The sequence below is a fragment of the Lissotriton helveticus genome, chromosome 10 (assembly GCF_964261635.1).
Source record: "Lissotriton helveticus chromosome 10, aLisHel1.1, whole genome shotgun sequence".
Taxonomy (NCBI): Eukaryota; Metazoa; Chordata; class Amphibia; order Caudata; family Salamandridae; genus Lissotriton; species Lissotriton helveticus.
The window spans coordinates 736,826,124-736,851,765 of record NC_136071.1 but is presented as its reverse complement, the minus strand read 5'-3'; the positions used below and the strand labels follow the sequence as shown (position 1 = coordinate 736,851,765).

Sequence of the window (25,642 nt, the reverse complement as noted above, 5' to 3'; positions counted from 1 at the left end):
GACCATATATAGTTAGGAATTAGCATTTACAAAACCTTGAAAATTCACTGAAAAAACCATAGGTTATAGACCATATATAGTTAGGAATTAGCATTTAAAAAACCTTATTTTACTCACACAAAACCATTGAAATTCCATATATAGTTAGTTGCACTAACTATATATTGCGCACCCGCAATCCACTGCTGATCATGTCACATATTACATCATTCATGACATGGTCAGTGACATCACTGATGACATCACTGATGACATCTCAAATGACATCACTGATGACATCTCACTTGACATCAATGATCACATCACTGATGATATCATTCATGTGATAATACAATGCATCTCCTCACACTCTAATATAACCTCCGTTACACCCAGTGTTAAATACAGAGTATAATTTTTGAAACCATTGACACACCAATACTAGGTACTACATACGCACTCACTGATTCCTATGTCTACACACACATTCACTCATACAATCATTCATACATACAATCACTCATCTTGACAACACTATCATATGCACTCATACACCTATACAGACACTCAACACTCTGCCACTCATCCATGGAGTTACTCACACACCTAGTCAGTCCTGAAAAGAATCAATCACACTTCCATTTTCTCATCTATACAGTTAAACACAGAACACCTTACATTTTTTAAACATATACTAACACATACTTACTCTCTTATAGAATCACTGATACAAGTACACATTGATCTGCACAGAGTCACACACCTCCCAGCCAGCCATACACACACTCAGTCTCCCATACAAATACTTGTGCAACCAATCAATAACCCATATAGCTACTTATATAGCTACTGATCAACACATGAAGCAGCTTGCACAACAACAGACATACTGATGCACACTTTCAGACAGTTTAGTCACTAACCCGTGCATTCAGTAAGACGCATTTAATCACTCACTCATACAGTCAATCACGCACCTACTAAAACCTTCATTCAGACACTTATACATCCACTCATTCTTCAATATGTAAAACATATTTAAACTTTACAGAAACACATAATCACTGGATGTTGTCATCAGTGATGTCATCAGTGATGTCACTGACCATGTCATGAATGATGTAATATGTGACATGATCAGCAGTGGATTGCGGGTGCGCAATATATAGTTAGTGCAACTAACTATATATGGAATTTCAATGGTTTTGTGTGAGTAAAATAAGGTTTTTTAAATGCTAATTCCTAACTATATATGGTCTATAACCTATGGTTTTTTCAGTGAATATATATATATATATACACACACATATATACACACATACATATATACACACACACATATACACACATACAAATATACACACATATATACATATATATATATATACACACACACACATATATATACATACACATATATACACACATACACACATATATACACACACACACATATATATATACACACACACATATATACACACATATACACACACACAAATATACACACATATATACACACAAATATATACACACAAGTATATACACACACACAAATATACACACACACACACACATACATATATACACACACACATACACAAACATACATATATACACACACACATACATACATATATACACACACACACACATACATATATACACACACACACACACACACACACACAGTGGAGAAGTGTGGCTCAATGGTTAGAGCGGCAGACCCTGATGCAGAGGTCTAGCCCGGGACCAGGGTTCAATTCCCCGCCTCGGCGGGTCTTGGGCTCAAAATTCCACGGACCTGATAATTCTCGCCTCGGTGCCTATTCCAATCATGGAGTCCCACTCTGCAACTCTGGGCAATAGCTTGCTTAATCTCCACAACGGCCCCCACAACGCTAAGGATGCCTGGCCTCCACCTTGGGGGTGCCCAGGAGTGGACACCTCACAGGGAAAGCCAGGATGGGTTTCACAGCGGTATTCGTACAAGCGCCTTGAGACCCTTGCGGGTGAGTAGTGCGCTATAAAAGTATCAATTTACATTTTACATTAACACATATATATATATACACACACACATATATACACACACACACACATATATATATATATCAAAAAAAGAATAGAGCCCAACTCTCTCACAGGGAAGCTGACTTTTTGTCGAATGGCGTTGCAGCAGTATGAACACTCTTTAAATCCTTACGCGTTATATACACACCCAAACATTTACACTTACCTTATGTGCCTGGGAAAGGCATATGCATGGTAAATGTTTGGGTGGTAAAAAATGCATGGTAAAGGCACTATGTTGTTATTTATGTACTGTAAAGGCCATTTCCCAAAGATATCCATACGAAATTGACATCCTTTTTGATCTACATTTTGGGAACTCTATAAAGTTACTCGAGTTCATGGCTTCCTGTGGAGCAACCAATCACAAACAAGCATTGGGCTTCTAGATCCCCTTCCTATTGCCACAGACATTGGTGAGGGAGACGACTCGAGGAGGCAGGCCCTTCCTGCCCGTGGGGCCCTTCCTCCGGCCCAGACACCTTCTATTCCACCCCTTTCGAGGCAGTGACGGACATGCTGACCCCATGATATTGTCGACCCTCGCTTGCCGGAAAGGGCCCCAGCTGCAAAACTGGCAAATTACGTTGCAGGTTGCCTGCACAATCCCCTTGAGAAAGAGGCCATCTGTGTGCAGAATGCCCCAGGGCTTCTTTGGAGGGGAAAGTTGTTCCTACCCCCGAGATTGATACCAGGATGGCCACTTTCTTGGCGAAATTCATTAGAGACCATAAGAAGGGGATTGACCGGTCTTGGCACTCATGCCAGGACAAAGTCCTGGACGCAGTGGGTCCGGTGACAAAGATTTTGGACATTGCTAAAGAAGCCAAGACCTCCGGTTTGTTGAGCTCTCCAGACGTCCTCTCTGACTGGGTGCAAAGGACGATCATATTTTTAGGGACCGCAAACTGCGCCCTTCCCACGGACATCGTCGCTCTTTGCTCATAAAGGTAGACCATAAATTGGGTGACTAGGCATCCTCAAAGGTGGGGATCGTGGCCCAGAGGGGCCTCTTCAGCGACTCCATCAAGGATCTGGGGAAGTTTGTGGCAACCTTCTCATCCCTCAAAAAGGCCCAAATTTCCATCAAGAGGACTTTTAATCTTCAGGTTTTGCAAATGGCCGACTGTGAGAGGGGCTGCTCAGGCGGACGTTTTCTCTCACAAAACCCCATAATGGGGCAAGGCTCCAGGCGTGGGCAGCACCAGGGTCAGTCCAGCTTCAACAATTTCTACCCCACTAGAGGCCTGCAATTCTGTGGCAGAGGCAGCTTGGGAGGGCAGGCCTCCAACGCTTTCAATAATGGTGAGAGTTCGCTCTTCTTCCCAGCTAAAAGTAGGGGGTCGGCTGGCGAACTTTTTCCACAGATGAGTAGCCCTCATGAAGGATGCTGGGTCCTTCTGACCATCAGAGGATGTCAGGTAGAAATCTAAGGGTCGCAATAACAGGTGGTGCATCCAAGGCTGATGACCTTCTCCCTGGTTGACAGTGGTCTCATAGACCAGGTTGAGGCCCTCCTCTATAAACAGGTCATCTTTCGGACCATGCCTCAAGGCAATGGGTTCATCAGCAACCTCTTCTTGGTCGACAAGTGAGACGGGGCCAATCACCAGTAATAAACCTTAAAGATTTTAACAAATGGCTGGTGTAACGCCATTTCAAGATGGAAAAGATCCATCTCCTATGGGATGTACTCCAGCCATCCAATTGGATGGCGCGCTGAATATGAAGGACTCTTACCTAACTGTCCTGATTTTTATGCCCCACTGGCGCTTCCTTCAGTTGCTCTTACAAAAGGGGGTGGGGATGGACGGAGCATCTGAACCAATCAAACACTCACACCCAGTCAAAAGATCTGGGTTTAATCCATCACCATTCTTTAGCCCACTCTGCCACCCCAGTTCAGACATGGCTATATGCAAATCAGTCTGACCCTGTGCCTCATGGGAACAGTCTAGCCCGAACTGCCAAGCACCGAAGCGAGAATTATCGAGTCCGCTGACCCAAGTCCACGACCCTGCCGCGTCAGGAATTGAACCCTGGTCCCGGGCCGATTTCTGCTCCCGGGTCTGCCGCCTCTAACCAGTGAGCCACTCACCATCTCCTTGAGTTGGGCCTCTAGAAGCTGGACCAGGGAGTCTTCACATCGATCGCCCACAAGTGGGCGCCTTTCTCAGTGGACCAGTTTACCTCCAGCTGCGACCATCAACTGAACCGGTTCTTCAGCTGGAGACCGTACCCTTTGGCAACAGCGACAGACGCATTTCTCCAGGACTGGACTTGCCTTTCCCCCATCCTCCATTATAACAAAGGTTTCTGCCCAAGTACGGAGGGAACATGCGGAAGTGGTCTTGGTGACACCCTTTTGAAGGTCCCAAGTTTGGTTTCCAGTTCCGATTAAACTTTCTGGGATTCTCCAATCCTTCTAACCCGGTTCGGGTTCTTCTCTTCGATTCGAACCAAGTGCCACACTGGGAGGTAACGAAGGGTTCACTCTGCCTGATGGTGTTGTGGATTACAGGCAATGCTGGAAAATCCCTGGACTTAAAGACAAACTGAGATCCTCTTGTCCAAGGCCTGGGTGGACGGCACAGTCAAGTGGAATAAATCGACCTGGACAAGATGGATGCATTGGGGTTATGGACGGTACTTGGATCCCGTGGTTGCAGATGTAGTCCAGATACTCAACTTCTTGCCGGACTGGTCTGAGGGTTGGGCCTATATATCTATTAATGCCTTCCGTTCCACCATATCGGTGAGCCCTGCTCCACTGGAGGGCTCCCCAGTGGGAGACCATGCTTTTGTGCAGAGACAATTGAGAGGTATCTGGCTCTTCTCGCCACTGGATCCTCAATACACTTCTCTTTGGGATGTTAAGCCAGTCCCCAATCTTTTTCTCTCTTGGCAACCTAACCGGTTCTGGTTAAGGAAATAACTTTCCGTCAAGATGGCTATGCTGTTGTGCCTGGTGTCATGCAGAAGTTTCTCAGATGTTCGGGCCCTGGATATTGCAAGCAGAATATTTTCACACAAAGGGTCTCCTTTACGGTTAGCAGACATATTAAGCAGTGTGTAATGAGATGCTTAAAAGCATGCAAGGAGATGACAGAGGAAATCTGCCCACCAGTAAAGCTAGAACTCCTGATTGCCCTGAGAAAGCTGCATAGGGCGGTCTCTACTCATACAATTGCCTGTGTAATGCATTGGGTTATGAGGGAGGCTGATATAAATGTGGGAGTGTCCATAGCAAACTCAGTGAGAGGGGCGATAGCCTCTAAAGCCTTTCAGCTGAGTGTCTGATTGGAGGATATCATGAATGCTGTGGACTGGTCCTTTCGACTCCACTTTTAAGAGGTTCTATTCCAAGCCGGTGGTGGATGTAGCATAGCTGGTGGTAAGCAAGCTTTGTACTAGCATAATCCTCACCTCCAGTTATGTAATAGAATTAAACATTTCCTAGCTATCGTAATGGAAAGTTTAAATTCTATTAAGGACTCGGAAGCGAAGATTATCCCACTCAGCAAGGAATTCTCAAGGTATTTCCTCCCCGTTATCGGGAAGTAATTGGTTATTTTGAACTGTCTCTGACTGACTGTGGTCTTGCTTATGATGTTATATCTGCTATGAGGTTGATTGTTTTACCTTCATTGGACATGATGGCTCCAAACAAGATTCATGAGAAATGGATGATAGCATAATTTGCATGAAAAAAAGGCAGCAGGAACATTGTTTTTTATCAGAGTTTTATATAGCGCAAACTTGACCCGAAGGTATCCGGTATCAGAGCGCTTTACATGAGTACCAGTTGCGTTACACAAGGACACATTCATTTTAGTTAGGCATGGGGAGATTAAGTGATTTGCCCAGAATCACAGGATGTTGAGCTCCATTGCAGAGACTCGAACCTGGTTCCCAAGGTTTGAGGTTGACTGCCCTAGCAGTTAGGCCACATCCTCTCCCTTATAGTTGATGGACTATATCAGGACTACTGATATGATTGGTTGTTGATGTGATATCACAATGACTTTTGGGAAAATAATGAACCTATACAATATGGCTGCTGTTTGAATTTATAATCAGTGAAGTAAAAATTATAAAGCAAAATCCTCGGCTCAGGGTCCTTAATAGAATTAAAATTTTCTGTTACGATAGATAGGACATTTGTCATCCTACTATTTGCTACAAATACCTTTCACATTAAAATCAGTGCTCGGGGGCTGAGACAGGGCCCTGTTTATTATTGAAAGTAAAAGGAGCCTATTGGCCTATTTGACTTTCACTTTTATTCTAATGTCGGCCCACTATGCCCAACCTGAAAAGGAGCAACGTTTTGAACCTTGTTTTTTGGGAGTCTGGAGCTGGATTTGTGTGGACTCCAGCAACCCTGTCTGGTTTGGGGATCAATGCTATGTGTAAAAAGAGAGGGCTTAAGATGAACTATGAGGGAGATGACTGAGACCCGGGCAGTATTAATCACAGGAGCAACCTGTTAGGGGGAAGCTATTCACCTGTTCCGAGGCACAGCTACATGAGTGTTCTGCAGCTTCTGAGATCGTACTTAGCTTCTAGAGTTAAAGAGGCAACTTTTGATAGAACCATTTTCCTTTTCACCTCCAAATTTAAAGCACAGCTCATATTAAGAGACTTCACTGCAAGAAAGTAAACTTTTTGTGCTCTTTACATTAAAACCTTGAATATTGGCGAAGAGCTAACTTAGAAGTTTTCGGTTTTCTGGGCCAAAAGGGAAAATATAAGTCTAAATATGAATAAATACTTATAACTTAACAGCAAATCAGAAAAGCTGTGGCAGAACCAGTGCCTCAGTGAAAGCAACTGCCAATATTTTTCAACTGGGCCATATCTAAATTGGCTTCCATATGGTGCCTGAACAGGTCTATTTTCTGGGAAAAAATAACACCTTTGTACAAGAAGCTTTTTCACTTAAGATCCTGTAAGCAAAAAAACTTTGGAAATATCAAAGATCACTGTGTGAACCACATATATAATTATCACTTGAAGTGTAGACCTACTACCAGAGACTTTTGGTAGGCCTGCTTCCAGTGCCTTATAGACAGAGGTCTATGGGGGGGGCGTGGCTTGCGCCCGACAGGGATGGACGCCTTTCCGTGACTCTCCGGGGACGGAGGAGGGGGAGACGGGCCAACGCGGCATTTCTCCGGCCAGAACAGAAACAGCTTTGCGGGAGGCGGAACATGAAGTGGTCGTGACTCACAACGAACCATTTCCTTCCCCCCACTCAGGTCTGGTGACTTTATTTTCGGCATTTATCTTCCTGACGCAGCGCTTCTAATACCGCGGCCGCCATTTTGTTTGCGGGCTGACTGAATCGCGCATTTCACCGCGACTCCTTTAAAAGTGCTCAAGCGCATGGAAACCTTAAATATGGCGCATATTCTCTAACTTGGCCTTTGTTTTACCCCTCTGCTCATTTTACCCATAACTTCAGTCCTATTTGTGCTCTATGTGCTCCGTGGGTAGCACTGAGGTTTAATGGAGCTTGCGCCCGCCATTTGCTGTGCACCGTCGACGGAGGTTTATCCTATGTGGTCTGTCATGGAATTATTCAGCGTTCCCTCTCAGAATATTGGTGTTTATGGATTCAACTCGTCTTGGAAAGCTCCTTTCATGTGAAACGGTGATAATCATTTATTTTTTTTAAATATTTTTTTTTACGTATGACAGCTTCTTTATTGTTGGCTCCAGGACTTGTTATCACTTCAGGCCCCTGGTAGTATCAGTACCTTACTGACATTTTCCTCAGTGGCTGTTCTCATTGCACATAACCTGAGACTTCGACAATTCTGTTGTCTGCGCTTAGCTCCTCTGGACTTCAACATTTTATTTCTAAAAATTACAGGTTGATATGTCACCTACATGTCTCTGAGTTTGTTTTATGAGCTCAACTTGCTCTAATTCCTGTAATCTTGTCTCTGGGGGGTAAATGGAAGCCTTTTATACTCCTTTTAACAATATGCAGACTGCTGGAATTTATGTGTTAACTGCCTTTGACTAGGAAAAACAAAAAGGAGCAAAACAAATTTACCTGCAACTTTAAATCTTTTGGCACAACTTGCTTTATCAATGTATAATCGCAACCTCTCAATTTGTTTGGGTTACCTCACAACATCAGTTGCCTGATACTCCCTATAAAGAGCCTACTCTCCTTGGCTGTTACCTTACATACGGCACTGGCTTCTTATTATTATTCTTTATAGTGCCTTACATATGGGTAAACTGACCAAGGAGGTTCCCCGTACTACAGCCACTGCCAGTAAGTTCTTGTTTCATACTAGTTCACGGTATCAGTGCTTATCCATGGATGACTCAAATACCTCTTCACCTCAATCTGCCTCACCAAAGAAGGCCTCTTCACCGGCAAATACTTCAACTACTCTCAGCAGTAAAGCTTTCTCCAAGAGACTAAAGAAGGATCCACCTTCTCCGCCTGCGTCAGCCTCTTCAGTCACCATGGACTTGCTCCTTGAGGAAATTAGGGCCCTACGCCCCTTTGTTGAAAAGACTACTGCCACTCTCCAGGAAACCACCTCTACTCTTCAAGATCTCTCTAACAAATGGTTAACTGAGGAAAGTCATGTCACAACACTGGAACAAAATGTTGATTCCTTAAATTCCTCTGCTTCCAAGGTGGACTCCCTTTGTTCTCAAGTCTCCAGCCTACATAAACAAATTGAAAATTTGGAAAATAGGAATCGTCGTAACAACCTTCGGATTTATGGCTTGGTGGAAAATTCAGAGGGATCTATTCCAATTTCTTTCTTTAAGTCCTTTCTGCCCAAACTTTTGACACTTCCAGAAAGCCCTCCGCTAAACATCCAGAGAGCACACCGACTAGGTTCTTTACCACATCATGCTTCTGCTCCTACATTGAATAAGCCCAGAGGATCAATTATTTACTTTCTTGAATATACTGACCTATTAAAAGTTCTGGCTGCCGCCAGGGCTTTGAAGAAAATTACCTGGTCTGGAAATACTCTGTTTTTTGTTCAAGACTATGCAAAATCAACTGCAGACCGTCGTAAAGAGTTTTTGGCATTGAGACCTCAGTTACGTTCTATTGGTGCCAGATATGGTCTCTATCACCCATGTCTCTTTAGGGTTACTGTCAACAATAAGACTACTTCATACGAAGATCCACTGAAACTTAAGAGTTTTCTTTACTCCTTCAATCCTGAATCTATGGATACTGGCTCTTCATCTACTGCTCAATAATGTATTTTGGTTTTTGCTGCATTTTTTGCCATCTGCATACGTTTTGTTGTGTTTAGGATGTGCTTATCACTTCCTTCATGCTTCATTCTGATTTTTTGCAGTTTGATATTCTTGGTTATATCTTCCTCTCCTGTTTTATATTTCTGCATTTTCCTTCTCTGACATCTTTCTTTCCTCTCTGCAATCCAGTTATATCTCTTCCAACTACCTGTTTTCTTTTATATGATTAACATGTTTCTTGTTTTCACAGGTCGTCTACCCAATCCTCCTCCCTCTCCTATTGTTCACTAGTGGCTCGTTGGTGCTGTTTCCCTCCTCGCTTCTCCTCCGTGAGTTCGGATAGCCTCATTCCCTCGTATGGCCTCCCACCCTCCCTCCCTCCGTTTGATCTACAGTCTATGTAAGTTTTTGCTTTCTTCTTTATCTTTCCTCTTAATGTTCTATCATGTTTTCTTCTATGGACCTTACTCTCTTCATTTTTCTTTTCTTGTTTTTCCTATCTTTTTCTCCTTTCTCTCCTTTTACTCTATTTTTTCCTATACCTTTTCGCTTTATTGCTTCATTATCTTTTACTCTGTATATAGTTTGGTTTTATTGATGTAATGTTGTATTGTATGCTTTATGTATTATCATACTACCTTTATCTTGTTACATTCAGAGTTACCTCGTGGAATGTTAAAGGATTAAATAATCCTATTAAAAGACAGCGAGTGTTATCCCACTTGTCTAGACTAAAAACAGATATTGCTATGTTGCAAGAGACTCATCTTTCTGATGTTGAAGCTTCTAAACTGACAAGACTATGGGTTGGTAATGTTTTCTTCTCCCCAGCTCTAGGGAAAAAGAATGGGGTGGTTATCCTAGTTCACAAAAAGTTTACAGTTTGTTATTCATCAAGAATCAGACTCTGATGGTCGATGGGTGCTTATTAAGTTACTAATTGACAATGTACCTTTGGTTATTTTTAATGTTTATGCTCCGGTAACAGTAGATAATGCTTTTTGGCCCCTTATCTCTAATAAGTTAGTTTCCCTTGATGATGACTATATAATTTTTGGTGGAGATTGTAATCAAATCCATGATCCCATTCTTGATAGGAGATCCCCTGTTAAGTTTGTTCATTCAAAAATGCATACTCAATTTACCTCTGCCACCCGTCGTAAACCCTTAGTTGATATATGGAGACTTTGCCATCCCGACCTCCAAGAATTTAGCTACTTCTCTCCTCCCCACAAGACTCAATCCCGCATTGATTATCGTTTTCTTAGTAAATCTTTAGCCCAATGTTCTCTTGCTTCAGAAATAGGCTCTATCCTTATCTCTGACCATGCCCCAGTTTTTATTGATTTTGATCTACTCCTCCCCCCCCCCCCCCCCCCCCTGGCAGATGGCGTTTTAATAATTCCCTCCTTGCAGACCCTAAATTCTCTGGCCAATTCAGCTCTTTTGTTGCTGACTTTTTTGCCGTAAACTCCACCCCAGATTCTTCTCCGACCATGTTATGGGACTCTTTTAAAGCAACCGCTAGAGGTTTTATCATTAATTACGTCTCCCAGAAAAAGAAGAGCTTTGAGAAACAATCTTCCCAACTTCTGGCCCAAATTAAACAGTTAGAACATGCCTATTTTCATTCCTTCTCAGACACCTCTTTAAAAGATCTCCTCACTGCTAAGGTCGCTTTCAACAAATTATCTACTGACGCTGCTGCTTCTTACCTTTTAAAAAGCAGTGCTCGTTATTATGGAGGCCAAAATAAAATGGGCCAACTCTTAGCTAATTATTTGAAAGCACGCCGAGATAGAACTCGGACTTCCTCTATAATTGATTCTTGTGGTACTTCTCATTTTAAAGATGATGACATTTTGCAGGAATTTGTCTCCTTCTACAAAGGCCTCTACACTCCCGAATCCTCTCCGCTTCCCTCTGACTTATCCTCCTATTTTCAATCCATTACGCCTCCTCCTTCTTCCCATGTTGATTTTCCTTCACTTGAAGCGGATATTACCCTTAAAGAACTATCCCACGCAGTCTCAGTTTTAAAACGTGGTAAAGCCCCCGGTCCTGATGGCTTTTCTATTGAATTCTATGATCATTTTTCGAAACTTCTTCTTCCTCGCTTGCTCGCTTTATTTAATTCTTTCATTGCAAATGGCTCTTCTCAAGGTACTTTTCAAGACGCTATGATTTGCCTCATCCCCAAAGATAACAAAGACCCTTCCTTTTGTAAGAATTATCGCCCCATTTCCCTTGTTAACACGGATTATAAGATATTTGCCAATTTACTTGCCCTGCTTATTGATCCCATTTTACCTGAACTTATAGGTCCGGAACAATCAGGTTTTGTGAAGGGACGTTTGTCCTCTGACATTTCCAGAGTTTTCTTTAATGTTCTTAGTAAGGCTTCTTCCCTATCCTACCCACTTGCAGCCATCACATTAGATGCCGAAAAGGCATTTGACAGGATCAGTTGGGACTTTATGTTTCATGCCCTCACTTGGATTGGCTTTCCCCCTAAATTAATCTCCCTCATCTCCCTTTTGTATTCCGGTCCTAGAGCTTCTATCTTTGCTAATCGAAAAATTTCCGATTATTTCTCCCTTTCCAGGGGTGTCCGGCAAGGTTGTCCCTTATCCCCCTTATTGTTTATTGTAGAATTGGAACCTTTTCTCACTAAATTACGACTGGATGCCCAAATCACTGGTTTTAACCCCGGCCCTAATCAAGTTAAATTATCTGTGTATGCAGATGACATCCTTTACTATTGCTCTAATCCTCAATCCACTCTTCCTGCCTTTTTACTCCAAATTGACGCCTTCTCACATGTTTCGGGATACCGTCTCAATCGTGACAAATGTGAAGTTTTACCCCTTAATGTCTTATGTCAGCGTCATTACTTTGATCATACTGGTTTCTCTTGGCAGTCGACTAAGGTAAAATATTTAGGATTGTGGTTTTCCCCTTCTATACCAGACACTTTGAAGGCTAATTTTGAATATATTACAAAGAAATTAACTGACTATTACTAGATGGCATCCCCTCTTTCTTTCATGGTGGGGTCGCTTGGACTCCATCAAAATGATGTTAGCTCCTTTCGTCCTATACTCACTATCCATGATTCCTGTTCGCATACCCTGTTATTATTTTAAACGGTTAGACTCACTCTTGGTGAAATTTCTTTGGAGAAATAAGCCTCCACGGATCGCCTTGTCTTCTCTTAAAAAAGATAAACAGTCCGGTGGTCTTAAATTTCCAGACTTTAAATCATACCATTATTCTTTTATCCTCAAACAAGCTTCTCGTTGGCTTTCCACAGAAACTCCCACTTATCCTCCAGTTTGGCTCTCTCTGGAGAAATCTCTCCTTTCTCTGTTTGATTTTTTGGAGACCCTTGCCTTTTCTGCCAACGTTTCTCTCTTGAAACCCCCTGTCATTGCTCATACCCGTCACCTCTTATCTCCCCTTTTACCTTCTTCTTACCCTTCCCTTACTTCTTTGTCCCACCAACCTATTTGGCATAATAAGTTACTTCGCATTAAGAACCGTTCTTTTAATTGGAAATCTTGGAAAGCCAAAGGTCTATCTTGGATCTCCCAACTCTTATTTCATAACGTTCCTCTTTCTTTTACAGATCTTCAAGCTCAATTTCTTCTCCTTGCTTCCTTTAGAAAACAATACGACCTGTTGCTTCCTGCTCTTCTTCAATACCTTAAATCTCTTCCTTCTTCCTCTGAGCCACCCTCCTCTTACTCTATCAGTAGCCCGCTTTTGAATTCCTCTCCGTCCGCTTCTCACATTTACAAATGTCTTATAACTTCACCGGACCGACTCAAATCGAAGACTGAATTGGCCTGGGAACGGGATTTGTCAATATCCTGGCTTGTCTCTCTATGGGATAAGCTGTGGTTAAAAATACACAAAACGTCCAGAGCTGCTAATACTACCCAAACTCTTTACTTTTTATATCACCGTCTACTATTCACTCCACAGAAATTGGCCACATTTTCCCAGGACATTTTGCCTAAGTGTTGGTCCTGTCCTTGCCAATCTGCTGATTTACTTCATATGTTGTTCCACTGCCCCAACATTGCTTCCTTTTGGCAATTGATTTGGTCCTGCTTGCACAAAATTTTTGGTTTCACACTCCCTTTCTCCCTTTCCAACGTCCTTTTGGGTTCTTTGTCTCCTGATTTACCACTCTCCCCTTATCACTATAAGTTGCTTGACTTATTTTTGGCCATAGCCTTTCATCTGATTACCTCCAATTGGAAAGATTCTACCAAAGTCAGTTATTCAGCTTGGTGGAATGCTATTTGTTTTCACCATAGGCTTGATACCAATTATGTTACCCCCGTTTCCTTAGCTGTTAAACAAGACCTATTATGGATTCCTCTTACTACCTACCTCTCCAAAACCTCTACCTCTCCTCAAAATACTATTGTTACCCACCAAAATCCATCTGATGTTCATAAGCCGCCATGATTTTACTTATTTATCTTTTTCCTTCGATTTATAAAGTGTTCTGCTTATTTATTACTCGCTGTCAATTGTATACATCTTATTTAAGTTTTAATATCTGCATACAATGTTATATTTTATGGAATATTCATACTTCACTTCCCTTTTTGTTTTGTTTCCTTTTCCCCCTTGTTTTCCCTTTCCATGATTTAGATATAGGTGTTTATTGATTCAGTTTTATTATGCCACTCAATTTTATTTTTATATCTCATATACCTTTCATTGATTGAATGTATTACTTTCTGTATTCTATGCTATGTTTTGGTATCAATAAACTTGAACTTAAAAAAAAAAAGACAGAGGTCTAAGAATCACAGCTAGCCAGTTGAGGCAATGTTTGTAATGAATGGAGAAAGTGGAAGGTATGGGTGCCATGGATGAAGGCAATGTTTGTAATGAATGGAGAAAGTGAAAGGTGTGGATGCCAGGGATGCCAAGAAGATTTCAGGAATTACCACCATTGTGTAATGGATCCCCACAATACAACAAGAATTGCCATAATATGGTCGGATTCATGGATGGGTCACAGATGGCCAAAATAGGTAATCACAGCCATTGTGCAAGGCCGAACATTATGTCAGGGCTGGGCATCAGTGTGAAATGGATATTCACATTAGCCTTACGAAAACAGCCAGGACAAACATCATGCCATGGGCAGGCTACATTATACCATGAATCTGCAAAATGAGTCAATAAAGTCTACTATTCTGTCAGGAGCAGCATTATGTCAAACTATCATATAACCGATGTCCTCAATATGGAAGGAATTATCATGGTTATGTAAGGCAAGCATTCTACCAGAAGTGGCTATCATGTTATCTATGGACAAAAGTTGCCTAGAATTACCATAATTGTGCCAGAGCCAGCATTTCACTAGGGCTGGTTGACAGGAATTTTACTATGGATGCTGACAAGTTGACAAGAAATACCACCATTACGTGAGGGCTAGCATTTTACCAAAGGAGGCCAATAGACATCAACGCAAGAATAGTCACAAGTTCCCATGCATTACCATCATTGTGCCACAGCCAGCAATTTACCAGTGTGGACAATGAGCACAACACGTGTGCATACATATACCCCATCAAGCCTGACAAGGATTCCTTTTACAGACGCAGAACCCTTTCTTTGTTGTTCTCGTCGTTAAAAAAAAAAAGGTTATGAGATCAGTTCTTGCTTCGCTTTTTGCTATGCAGGTGGAATGTTTCCTACATGTACATATAAACAAGGTACTATGATGTCCATAGCACTGTGCTATGGGTCTCCTCAAGAAAAGATGAACAATAGTTGCTTACCTGTAATCTGTGGTTCTCCAGTATTGGTGTCTTTCATAGATTCACATGCCTGAATCAGAGTAGACAGCAGTACATAACATAATGCTCTTTAGATGCTCCCTGTATCACAGTATACATATAATAAAGAAGCATAAGTAATATCATAAACATATATAAATACATTAGTGCTTACATAAGCATACTAGATATACAACAGCATGTAAATAAGCGTCTAAAAAGAGCAAGTGGAGGAGGGAGAACAGAGGCTCACCTTATTTAAAAAGATTGGGGAGAACAGCTCGTCCAACTGACGTATCTGCATCACTTGAAGCGCCCAAACAGTAATGTTTGGTAAAGGTGTGTCTGCTGGACCAGGTTGCCGCTCTGCAGATCTGATGAAGAGGCACACCAGCAAAGAGAGCGGTAGATGAGGAGATTGCTCTCGTAGAATGCGCTCTCGGGCGTTGTCTGTAAAGGCCTTCCCACCTGCTGATGACACAGACTAATCGTCGCAGACATCCAACGTGCTATGGTCTGCTTGGATACAGAGTAACCTTGACGTAATCTTCCATATGCTATATATATATAGCTGATCTGATTTCCGAATTGTAGCAGTTCGTTGAAGATAGAACTTGACACCTCCTGACATCAAGGAAATGTAGGGCTCTTTCGGCTGCTGTTTGAGGATTTGGAAGGAAAGCCTTCAAAATGATCCGTTCATTAAGGTGAAAATCCGTAGGTACCTTAGGCATGAAGCTGGGATTGGTACGAAGCACCACTGAATTGGAAGTAAATTGTAGAAAAGGTGACTTAACCGTGAATGCTTGAATGCCGCCGACCCTCCTAGCTGATGTCAGCGCCAAAAGCAGAGATACCTTCCAAGAAAGGAACTTAAGATCCACTTTAGGAATAGGTTCAAAGGGGTTACGCATGAGTTGATCGAGCGCCACTTTTAAATGCCAGGATGGAGGCAGACGCCAAATAGGAGGAAACATTCAAAATAGTCCTTTAAAAAATTGCTGAATAACTCTAGTAGAGTAGAGAGAGTTAGAACCATCCTGACGGAACATTGAGATAGCTGCCAAGAACACTTTCATCGTGGAATGAGATTAACCTGATTTTGCCAATTGAAGAAAGAACGGTAAGATCTGTTCTGGTCTGGCATTAATAGGATGCAAATTGGCAGATTGACACCAGGTGCAGAATCTTTTCCATTTGAGTTTGTATGTCTTAATCGTGGCAGGTGCTCTAGCATTGGCTAAAACTTGACAATCCGCAGGGATATCTAAGTGTGCGAACTCAAGGTGTTAGGGAGCCAAGCTGCTAATCTCAAGGAGGCTAGGTCCGGTTGACAGATTTGACCCTCCTGAATGGACAGAAGGTTCAGTATTGGTGGAATCTGAATGGGATCGCACTCCAAAAGGAGGAGAAGCTTGGTGAACCAGTATTCGCGAGGCCATCTGGGAGCAATGAGAATGAGGCGACAAGGCTGTTTCTTCATCTTGCGGATGACTCTGGGAACCAACGGAATCGGAGGAAAGGCGTAGGCATATATCTGAGACCAGTTCATTGAAAGCGCATTCCCGCATGAGTCCTTGTGGGGAAGCCAGCTTGCGAAGTGTGGGCATTTGCGGTTCTGACTTGTTGCAAACAGGTCCGGATCAGAGTGGCCCCACAACAGAAAGACTCGGTCCAACGTTGGTTGATGGATCTCCCATTCGTAATTGGAAATTAAAGATCTGCTTCGGGAATCCGCTAGAACATTGGAGATCCCCGAAACATAGACAGCTGAAATGCTGATCTTTTGACTCAATGCCCAGTCCCCTTGTTGAGAGAGCAGGGCAGACTTTGTACCGCCCTGTTTGTTTAAGTAATGCATACTTGTTGTATGGTCTGTCCGAATTCGAACCGAAGCCCCTTGGATGACTGTTCGAAAGGACTTTAAGGCCAAGAAAATTGCTCGCAGCTCCAGGAGATTGATGTGCCACTTCTTTTGTTGCACATTCCACTTTCCGTTGACAGTCATTCCCTGAAGGTGTGAGAGAAGCATCCGTGGTGATGGTGAAATTTGGTACTTCCGCCAGGAATGCACATCCTTCCTGCAAATTCTTCATCTGAGTCCACCAGAGAAAGGCTTCTCGCATCCGAGGAGTTATGTGAATGATGTCGTCGAACGACCCCAAACCTGCAACCATTGGAGGTGGAGTTCCTCTTGTAAGGGTCTCATTCTGAGACGACAGTTGGGTATCAGAGGGATGCAGGATGAAATCATCACTAGAAAAGATTTGAACAGCCAAACTGAAACATACTCTTTTTCTTGCAATAGGCGAGCTAGCTAGTAGATCTTGTGTTTTCTTTCTTTTGAGACGAAAGCCTGAGTGAGTTGGGTGTCCAGGGTGGGTCCCAAGAAGGACTTTCTTTGTGACGGAATCAGATGAGATTTCTCGAAGTTGATGGAGAGGCCCAGAGACTGGAATAGTGATAGGCATCTTTGAACGTGTGCGCTTGCTTTTGCAAAAGAACTCGCCTTGATAAGGCAATCGTCCAAGTATGGGAAGATTTGAATTCCCTCTAAGAGAAGATGTGCTGCCACCGGAGCTAGAACTTTTGTGAAAACACAGGGTGCTGACCGAAGTCCAAAGGGAAGTACTTTGAACTGAAAATCCCTGCCAGTCACTCTGAATCGTAAGAATTTTCTGTGTCTGGGGAGGATCGGCACATGAAAATAAGCGTCTTGAAGGTCGAGGGTGGCCATGTGATCCCCCACCGAAAGAAGCTGGAGGATTTCTTGAGGTGAGACCTTGGAGGGATCTTGATGAATTCCAAATTGTGGCCATTGGCCACTATATTTAGGACATACTTGTCCGTAGTAATTGCGGACCAGTTAGAGTAGAATCGGGATATTCTTCCTCCAACCTTTGACTGGGGGGAGGGTAGAGATGGTGGCAGGTGGCGTGTCTCATTGCTTCTTAGTGGAATCTCTTCAACGGTAGGAGGGCTTTCTTCTTGCCAGCGTGTAGGAGTTACCTCGCTGTCCGTAAGACTGTTGCCCGTAGGGCTGGTATCTCAGGTTAGTTTGCGAGGTTTGGTATGACCTCTGCTGATTGTAGTTTCCTCTGTTGGAAAAGGATGCACGCCCTTTAGCATCTTGAAAGGATGACCTGCGAAACTGAAGGCTACCCAAAGATCTCGCCATCTCCGTGTCCTTCTTGATAGTCTGGAGTGCTTCGTCACTATGCTGGCCAAAAAGAAGCTCGCCATCAAATGGCATGTCGACTATCTTTGATTGGACCTCTTGGCGACAAGATGTGGATTTCAGCCATCCCTGCCTTCTCAGCACAGCTGCACCCGCTAGCTGCCTGAATCCTGTAGACGCCACATCTACTGCTGCGTCGATCATTTCTGCCGAAGTAACTTCACCTTCTCGCAATATCTGCCTTGCCTCAGATCTCGCAGGTTCTGGTAGCATTTCAACGTAGGGGGAGATGTCGGACAACATTTGCCTGTCGTATCTCCCTAATATCGCTAGGGAGTTCGCGGCACGTACAGTTGTTGCTGCCATAGTGGAGACCTTTTTCCCGATGGAATCTAAACGTCTGCCTTCTCTATCTGGTGAAGCAGATATAGGAGAAGAGGGGTTCCTGGCCCGTCTTTGTGCCGCTTGGGCAACGACCGAATCAGCCTTAGGTTGTCCTATAAGGCATGCAGGAGAGTTGTCCGGTGCCTTATACTTCTTGTCTAACCGGGGCAAAACAGCAGATAGAGAATTGGGTGTTGCCATAATTTTTAATTCTTCCTTCCATATGAAGTCAATGATGGGTATAGTTTTGACTTGCCTTCGCGGTTGGTCTTTAAAATCATAAAGAAAGCAATTGTCTTTCTTTGTTTCCATTGGGATCAGAAATCTCTTAGAAGCTCTCTCCATCAGGAGATGGAAACCTCTGATGTCTACTGGAGGGGAGTTAGCCGTAGCTGGAGCAGAAGGTGATGGCGTCTGAATTCGGTACTCATCCCACTCCGACAGAACAGATTTGTCATCCACCTCTCCTTCTCTCTATCTTCATCCGTGGTGTTAGACTCCTGAGAATGGTGAGATGGCGCTGGAGAAGGTGGTCTTGGAGATCTCAAGGAAGATGCAGAGGCCTGAGGCATGGGAGTTGATGGGAGAGACACCGCCGACTCAGATGGAGGGAAACAACGATAGTAGTCGTCTAACATGAACTGAAAATTATTGAGAAGGGCCAAAGGCATCTGTGCTGTGGGCATCGTGGCAGGAGCTTGATCCACAGGCTCAGAGAATGGTTCCTCGTCTTGATCTTCCTCCTGATATTTAATGAGCAATTCTGACGGACTCGTAGCAGTGCGGAATCTGTCGTCTACATCAGATTGCTCCTCGTCGTCAATCCAGCAATTGGTCAGATAATATAAGTGGTGATAGAGCTTGCAATGACGAGCCACGTCTTTCAAGCAAAGAAGCTGTCGTGGCCGGTGGGGCAAAGGAGGCCGTAAACGATGTGGTGGATCATACTTTCAGTTCAGTGCAAGTTGATTGAAGAGGAGTCAACGGTTTTGCCGTCGACGGTGCCGTCGAAGGAGATGGTGCCGACGAGACATTTAACTTCGCCGATGGTGTAATCTTCGACAACGAGGCATCCTTCGTCGACGATGTCTTCGTCAACGAGGCATTTTTTCTCGACGATGTGGCCGTCGACGACGAGGTAGTCTTCGTCGACAGTGAGGTCGTCGACGTCAAGTCAGTCTCCGTCGACGAGGTAGCCGTCGACGCAGTAGTTTTCGTCGACGATGTAGCCATTGCGGTCTTAGTCGACGGAGCACTCGTCAACGGGATCTTTCTCCCTTCGTCGCCGACGACGGAGCCTCGACGATAGATGGCATTACCTTCGTCTACGAGATAGGTCTTACTGCAACAGAGACCAGCGTTGACGGAGAAGAGGCTGACGACATTATCATCTTTGGCTTTGGCAAAGAGAAGGTGACTGTCGACGTTGAAGTAGCGTCGACGATGATAATCGTCGACGAAGTAGCAGTCGACTACTCAGTCTATGGCGGGGTCTTCTTCTGTGGAAAAACCTCAGGAAGCTTTTTAGACGCCAGAGACTTTCCAGTCTTTTTAGGGGGCGATACAGATGATAATCCAGAAGGTGGAGATACCTTTTTTGTAGAAGGCAAGCCAGAACCCTTGGAGGGCTGAACTTTCCTCAACACCTTAGCCCAAGGAGAAGATCGATCTTCCTCAGCCATCCTCTTTCTGGAGGATACAGATGACCCTGAGGCCACACTTCCCTCCTCAGATAAAGGGTTATCCTGGTCTTTCATCTTCAGCAGCCACAGAAGTAGGCGTCCTTCCCTAGCTCTGAGGGTCTTCTGAGGGAAGGTCCTGCAGTTCTTACACTCTCTCACCTCATGATCAGGATAAAGGCAGTAGATGCACTTTTTGTGGGGATCTTCAGAAAGAAGCCGGAGCTTCCCACAAGATTCACAAGGCCTGAAGAGAGATTTTTTTAGTAGATGACATCCTAAAGGAGAGAAATCCAGTCACAAAAGTGAAGTTCTGAGCAGAGCTCAGGGAGACTCCCTTCACACGACGTGCGGTAGAAAATCTGAGAGCCTGAGCCTCTGGGAAGAACATTCTGGTGGGTGTTGTCGCCTGATTGGCTGCAGTTTGGACTATACAAAATGACTACGTTAGTCACGAGTGTGGATGTTTTTTCTCTTGTAGCCTAGGGCTACTTTACTTACTGGTTCTTTATTACCATGGTTTTCTGGTTACTAGGTGCACATTATTGCTTCTTTATTTACCGTAGGACTCCCACTCCGACGACGGGGAATGATTCAGGCATGTGAATCTATGAAAGACACCCCAATACTAGAGAAAACAAAATTTTTCAACTGAAGGCAATGTTGTGCAGCACAATCATGGCAAAACCTAAAAGGAGGTTGTCAAGTATTTACTGGCCATAGATGTTTAAGCTGAAATTGAAAACAGCGATTGTTAAAAGGATTCAGATCCTTCAATGCTGAGAAAGATGGTATGTTACTTCTGGTAGAGAGTTTGCAAAGGCAGGATATACTCGTAATTTTAAGCATTATATAAATCGATCATGAATATGTTTGCTGTGTGCCTCTGATGACATATTTCGGATAGAAAATCCTTCATAAAGATAAACTGTTGAAGAATTATATTTTTGAGTCTATTTCTGTTATTTTGCTAGCCTAAAAGTAAAAATGTATAGAAGCCACAATTTCCAGGGTTAAAAAAAGAAAAAAATAATTATGTAACTTGCATTTTGTTGCTTTTTTTGGAAACCAGAATTCCCTTTTCATATTCCATAATATGCATATTGTAAAATCGAAACATCAAAATATTTCAGTTGTATATATTATGTGTGTCTCGAACATCTCCCAAACCAATAGTTATAAACTGGTAGAAGCAGCTACCTGTCGATTACTGCGAGGAAGTCGTGCTAATCGAACGCCTGACATGTCGAACAGTCGAACCTGCCGGTTATCATGTGGCAGAGCAATGATTCTTTGGCCGACAGACACACTAATCCTGCAAAACAGAAGACAAAACAGAGCAATTAATTAGACTTTCTTGGGTAAACAGTACCATTCTTTTAAGTAAAAGTCGAATGGCAATTAGCTACTATATACATAGAGGAGAATAAAGAAAAACAATTCTAAAGTAAGGCTGGTATTTAAATCATTATGGCTTCCTCATATTTCCTTTATCTGGGAATAAGACAGGATAGGGAAGAAAGGTAGTGTTCTCAAAACCTATTTCAATAATGATCCCGGAAATCTCACCTGTCTAATCATTTCCCTAGTCTTTTCTAGCATGCATCTTCTCAAATTCACAATTTTAGCTGTCCATTTAATAAACCTGATCCAAAAGCTGAATCGGGCCTACAGGTTGGGGATATCTAAAGGAGAGAGCCTATATTCCAAAGAGACCAAACGATCCCGAGTAAGGACGCTGTCCTTACTTTCAAGCCTGTCTTTCTGCACTCTGAAATTACAAAATGGAAATCACTCCTGAGAGATCAATGTGAATAATGCCTATACTAGACCTCAAAAACATCTAGACCACCATACTCATGAGAGGAACTGGCACACAGATGTGTGTTCAGTGGTTGGAGTATTACATAAACATGCACGTTCTGAGTCACAATTCACTATTTTGAGTTCTGCCATTGTAAATGTAAATGTACAGGAATTTATATAGCGCAAATCACCAAGCGGTTTCTAAGCGCTTGCTTAGGGAACCCGTCCTGGTATTCCCCTGTGAGATAACCCCGGCAGGGTATTCACAAGGTGAAAGCCAGGCATCCCGCCGCGATTGTGAACAGATCGACACAGTATAATGCAATGTAATATTTAACCAACATATTTCCTGTTGGCGCTCTCCTTGGTGGCAAGCCTAGTTACCTATTTAATCAATTCACACTACGGCACGTCAATCCAAATTGTTTCTTGGAAGATATAGTGTCAGCATATAGGATCATATGTTGTTGATTCTCTGCCGACAGTCTTGCGAACAGATGTCTATTAACGTGCATTCACTACTGTGATCTGTGTATGAGATGCTCAACAGCTAGGCGTAGAATGACAAGCACTTTGTTTTAAATACCTGGAATAAGCACTTTCTATAGTTCCTTTAACATGAGGAAAATAATTCAGGCCAGTATCAAAAACGGAAATCGAGACTGTTTCAGTAGTGTACTTAAGAGAACCTTTAAGCCAATGATCGCAAATGTAGCAAAAATTAAGCAGTATTAGTAGTAATATCAACATATGTGACTAAGTACAGAAGTGAAAAGTCTTTTACTCCTAGGTAGGGCTAAGAAATCAACAATAAAGATGGATCTCAAGTAGTCTGTATGGTGCTATGTGGAGGCTACATAAAGTGATAGCTGTGTCAGGCCAGCACAACAAATTTCCCAGGAACTTCTAGCTTTCAATTATAGATTAGTTTCTATACTCTCAGCCTTAAGGACTTCAGAGCCTCTGGACATGGCCACTATTTGGATGTCAGCAGATAAGGTATTTGAATTTGCAACCATTTAAACCATTTAAGAAAACCAGTTGTTATTACTGTAAAATCGAAAGCCATTCATTACAGGTCTGCTGGTCATGACTTTAAACTTACAAACGTTGGACTACTACCAAGATTGCTCCTGAACTTGAAGATCGTAAAGCCAGAAAAGGAATTACTCCAGCCAAAGAAGGCAATGCAGGCTCTGCAGTGATTCTCAGAGGATTGTTTCTCGTGTATGATGGGTATACCACAAAGCTTTTTTTAACCGAGATATCTCTTCCGCTTAGAAACAAGAGTTTTAGGAGGGGATACAAACATAAAATTCAATACCCTCAACAAAAAGTAATGCACAAAAAAATCTCACGGTTAATCACAACAACCAATGTTATAACTACAACAGAATAATAAGCATATTATTATGTTCATGTAGGAGGTGTAACTTGCTCATTTAAAATCTAGGTTTCAAGAACAGTCAGGAACATTTCAGGGCTTCTACTGAGAGCAACGAGTCTAAATTTCGAAAAAGAGAAGAATCTCCCTGCAAGCATCAATGCATGCATAATTTTGATCGCTACCTGTTTACTGCAGAGTCTGTACGAATGGTTGCAATAGGTGACCTCATATTTTTCAAATCCCAAACTTTCACAGTGCGGTCATCACTACCAGATACAACGTTGTCACCCACTGTAAAAACTGCCGAAGTTACAGTGCTAAAAGGCAAAACAAAAAGAAATTAGAGGCAGAAGATAAAGATCTAATAAAAACATTGTTCTGACTTATTAATCATCTCTTGCACAGTATCTTAGTACGCAACGTTTTTCCTGTACTTTGCTTCGTTGGCATTTTCACATACCACATTGTTTAGAAGGGAACGATATAAAATAGGAAATACTTAATGTTAAAACTTGATTTTCATATGGCATTCACTTCATTCTGCGGGTGGACTTTCACAGGCCACTTATAATATAATCCTTTTTCCTCTTTTCGGTGCAAAGGGAAACTCCGCTCTCAGTCTGAATCCAGAAGGCTGGGTTTTTTTTTCTTCGTTTTTTTTTTACTGAGTTAATTGTACCCTTTGACCTGCTCATTTTATATTCTTTTTCCTCCCCCACCCCGTCCCCACCCCCACCCACCTCCCCGACAAAACCCTCCCCCCTTACACCCGAAAAAAGGGCGATTAGACTCTATAAGAGTCTGTGATGATGGACTAGCGCTGCCTGACCAATACACGATGACCACGCAACCATGAGAGAAAGAAAAAGAAAATAAGAAAAAAAAAGGAAAGAACGGAAAAAGAAGATAGGTACGAGAAAGTACAAAACTAATATCATAGTGCAGCAATACGGAGTATATGAAAAGAAGGTCCATATTATCATAATGAAGCCATCAGTTGAACATTATTTAAACATTGATATCATCCCCCCTCATAGCCTTAGTGTTGAATTCAATCTATACTAGACTATCCAACCGTACTGTCATAGATATCAACCCACATTCCAGATCTAGGTTCATAGGGATGTAATTATGTCTATTTTAGGCTCTCTAGATACTCCTTTGCCTTTATCTCCGAAGTAAAATACTTTGTTTGCCCCCCAAATATAACTTTCAGCTTGGCTGGATTGTTAAGATACACCATCGCTTTTTTATCTAGAACGGCCTTAATTAACTGTCTAAGGCGCCATCTCCTTTCCACTGTAATGTGGCAGAAGTCTGGGCGCACGAAGTACGAGATCGAATCTCTGCTGCGGCGTTTATCAGGTGTGACTTTATCCGAGATGGCTTGCCGAAGTGAAAAGTTCCCGAAGTAGACTAGGACTGCTCGTGGGTATCCCCCTGTTTTTGCTGAGGCTTTTAGTGTTAATGGAATTCTGTGGGCCCGTTGTACCTCGTAGCTCCAATCCCAGCTGAAGAGTTCAGGGAGGGTGTCGCGAAAAAGCTGTATAATATACAAGCAGCAATCCTCCCCTTCGCTCTTTTCGGGGATACCAAGGACGCGAAGGTTGTTTCGGCGTAGCCGATTTTCGCAATCCTCAAGTTTCCATCTCACGTCCTGGAGTTCAGCTTCGTGAGCATCCACTCGTTCATGAGTCGTAGCTGCCTCATTTTCATTTGAGACTATACGGTCTTCCATCTCATTCATACGGTCGTTAAATGTACCTACAGTTGTAGTGAGCTTACGGACAACACCTTGGACTTTTTGCAAAGCAGCCCGTGCCTTACGTCCATCTTTAGATGTTTCTTCGCGGTGAGATGCGATGGCCTGAAGTACTGTATCCATAACTTGAGTTAGTGTGGCCCCAGGCTGTTCTGGTTGATCCACTGAGACTGCTTGGAGAGAGGGAGAGTTTTGAGATGGTTGGGGAGGGTGCAGATGACTTCGGTTCAATCCATGAATCGTTGGTGTATAATCCCACGCCAATTCATTTGCCCCATGATGACCTCCCTTTTTCTTCTTCAATACTGTCTTCCGCCTATACCGTGGCCCCTTAGC

At 42.9% G+C, this 25,642-nt stretch overlaps 1 protein-coding gene across 4 annotated transcripts in view; it reads right to left on the bottom strand.

The window, feature by feature from the left end:
• WDR37 (WD repeat domain 37) overlaps positions 1-25,642 on the bottom strand; it is a 537,887-nt gene that overhangs the window by 26,928 nt on the left and 485,317 nt on the right. For all 4 annotated transcript variants that reach the window (XM_078663303.1, XM_078663304.1, XM_078663302.1 and 1 more), the window contains 2 exons: positions 23,727-23,861; positions 21,552-21,666 (listed from right to left, as the gene is read on the bottom strand). In XM_078663303.1, coding sequence (XP_078519429.1) covers positions 21,552-21,666; positions 23,727-23,861 — 250 coding nt within the window. The remainder of the gene's footprint in view (positions 1-21,551; positions 21,667-23,726; positions 23,862-25,642) is intronic.